Source organism: Eimeria tenella, genomic scaffold, assembly GCF_000499545.2.
Source record: "Eimeria tenella Houghton genomic scaffold, Eth_scaff4369, whole genome shotgun sequence".
In the NCBI taxonomy this organism is placed as follows: Eukaryota; Apicomplexa; class Conoidasida; order Eucoccidiorida; family Eimeriidae; genus Eimeria; species Eimeria tenella.
Window position 1 is genome coordinate 900 of NW_013545292.1, and position 1537 is coordinate 2436.

The 1537-nt window shown below is 56.8% G+C and overlaps 1 protein-coding gene across 1 annotated transcript; it reads left to right on the plus strand.

The window, feature by feature from the left end:
- Positions 1-575: 575 nt before the first annotated feature.
- Positions 576-1402, plus strand: ETH_00035845 (uncharacterized protein; the record flags this gene model as incomplete). Its single annotated transcript, XM_013380051.1, has 2 exons — positions 576-648; positions 834-1402. Coding segments are annotated over 2 exons (642 nt in total), but the record flags the coding sequence as incomplete, so codon positions are not given.
- Positions 1403-1537: the final 135 nt, after the last annotated feature.

A 1537-nucleotide genomic window follows, 5' to 3' on the forward strand; every position in this document is an offset into this window, starting at 1 on the left:
ACCCTGAAACGAAAACCCTAGGGTGTGACTGTTCTCGCCGCCGTGATCTGGCGGTGTCCCGTCGAAGCGCTCTGAGCAGGTGACCCAAACCCTAAACCCTAAACCCTAAACCCTAAACCCTCAACCCCAAACTGTAAACCCTAGATTTACAGCCTCTTTGTGGAGGCTGCAGCTGACCTGTGTCGTTTGCTGCTGCTGCTTTTCACCATTGCCACGGAGGTCCGTGAGCCACAACCCTAAACCCTAAACCCTAGGCCCTAATCTCTAAACCCTAAACCCTAAACACCAGATCTTGGCTCTTTTTTCTTTACTCTCGTGGCTCGTGAGCTTCTGTGTGTCTCTTAGGGAGTCATATTCTGCCCTGTGCAGCAGCAGCAGCAGCGCGAGCAGCAGCAGCAACAGCAGCAGCAACAGCAGCAGCAGCAGCAGCAGCATCAGCAGCAACAGTGGGAGCTCCCCCTGCAGTAAACGGAAAGGCAGCAACAGCCAGAGAAGCAACAGCGGGGGCAGGAGGGCCTCCGAGGCCCCTAAACCCTAAACCCTAGCCTCTAAACCCTAAACCCTAAACCCTAGCAATGGCTAGCCGAGTCTTTCTGCGGGAGACACGGCCCCGAAGCCCAGCCCGACACTCCCCAGATGAATTTCCAGGTAAACCCTAAACCCTAAACCCTAAACCCTAAACCCTTAACCGCACAGCCTCAGCCCTAAACCCTAACCCCGGAGCCATAAGCCCTGCTCTAGTTCCCTTCCCTGGTACTGGTAGAAAACACCTCCAGCCAAAGGTCTAGGGTTTAGGGTTTAGGGTTTAGGGTTTAGGGTTTGCGATGCCACAGGCGAACGAAGACGGACAGAGGCGCAGGGAGGGTTTCCTTCGCTCGCCCCTCCGCTGCTGCGGCGCAGCGGCACCAGATGGGACCCAGAAAGCAACAGCAGCAGCAGCAGCAGCAGCAGCAGCCGCAGCAGCAGCAGCCATGAGAGCAGCGACAGCAGTGACAGCAGCGACAGCAGAAGTCGCAGCAACAGCAGCAGCAGCACGAAACGCAGCAGCAGGGGTTCTCACACTTCCTGGAGCCGCCATTTAAGGTATACGAGCAGCAGCAGCAGCAGCAACAGCAGCAACAGCAGCAGCAGCTACGGGCCGCCACTGCAGCTTTACCAGAGGCAGAACCAGGAGCAGCAGCAGCAGCAGCAGCAACAAAGGCAAATGGAGAGAGGCAGATCTTCTCAGGCTGCTTCCGATCTTCCTTCTTTTCCCCGGTTTCGTAGCCACTGTGCAGCAGCAAAAACAGCAGCAGCAGCAGCAGCAGCAGCAAGTGCTGCTGCTGCTGCTGCCTCTGAGGCAGAAGCTGCCCGGTCCCTTGCAAAACAAATCGAGTTAGTTACAAGAGGAAGAAGCAGAAAGGTCACTTTTGCCAAGAATATTGCAACAGCAGCAGAAACAACACCAGCAGCAGCAGCAGCAGCAAGAGCCGCAGCAGCAGCAGCAGCTGCTGCTGCTGCTGCGCGCTCGCCTGTTCGCAGTGCTGCAGGAGCACTG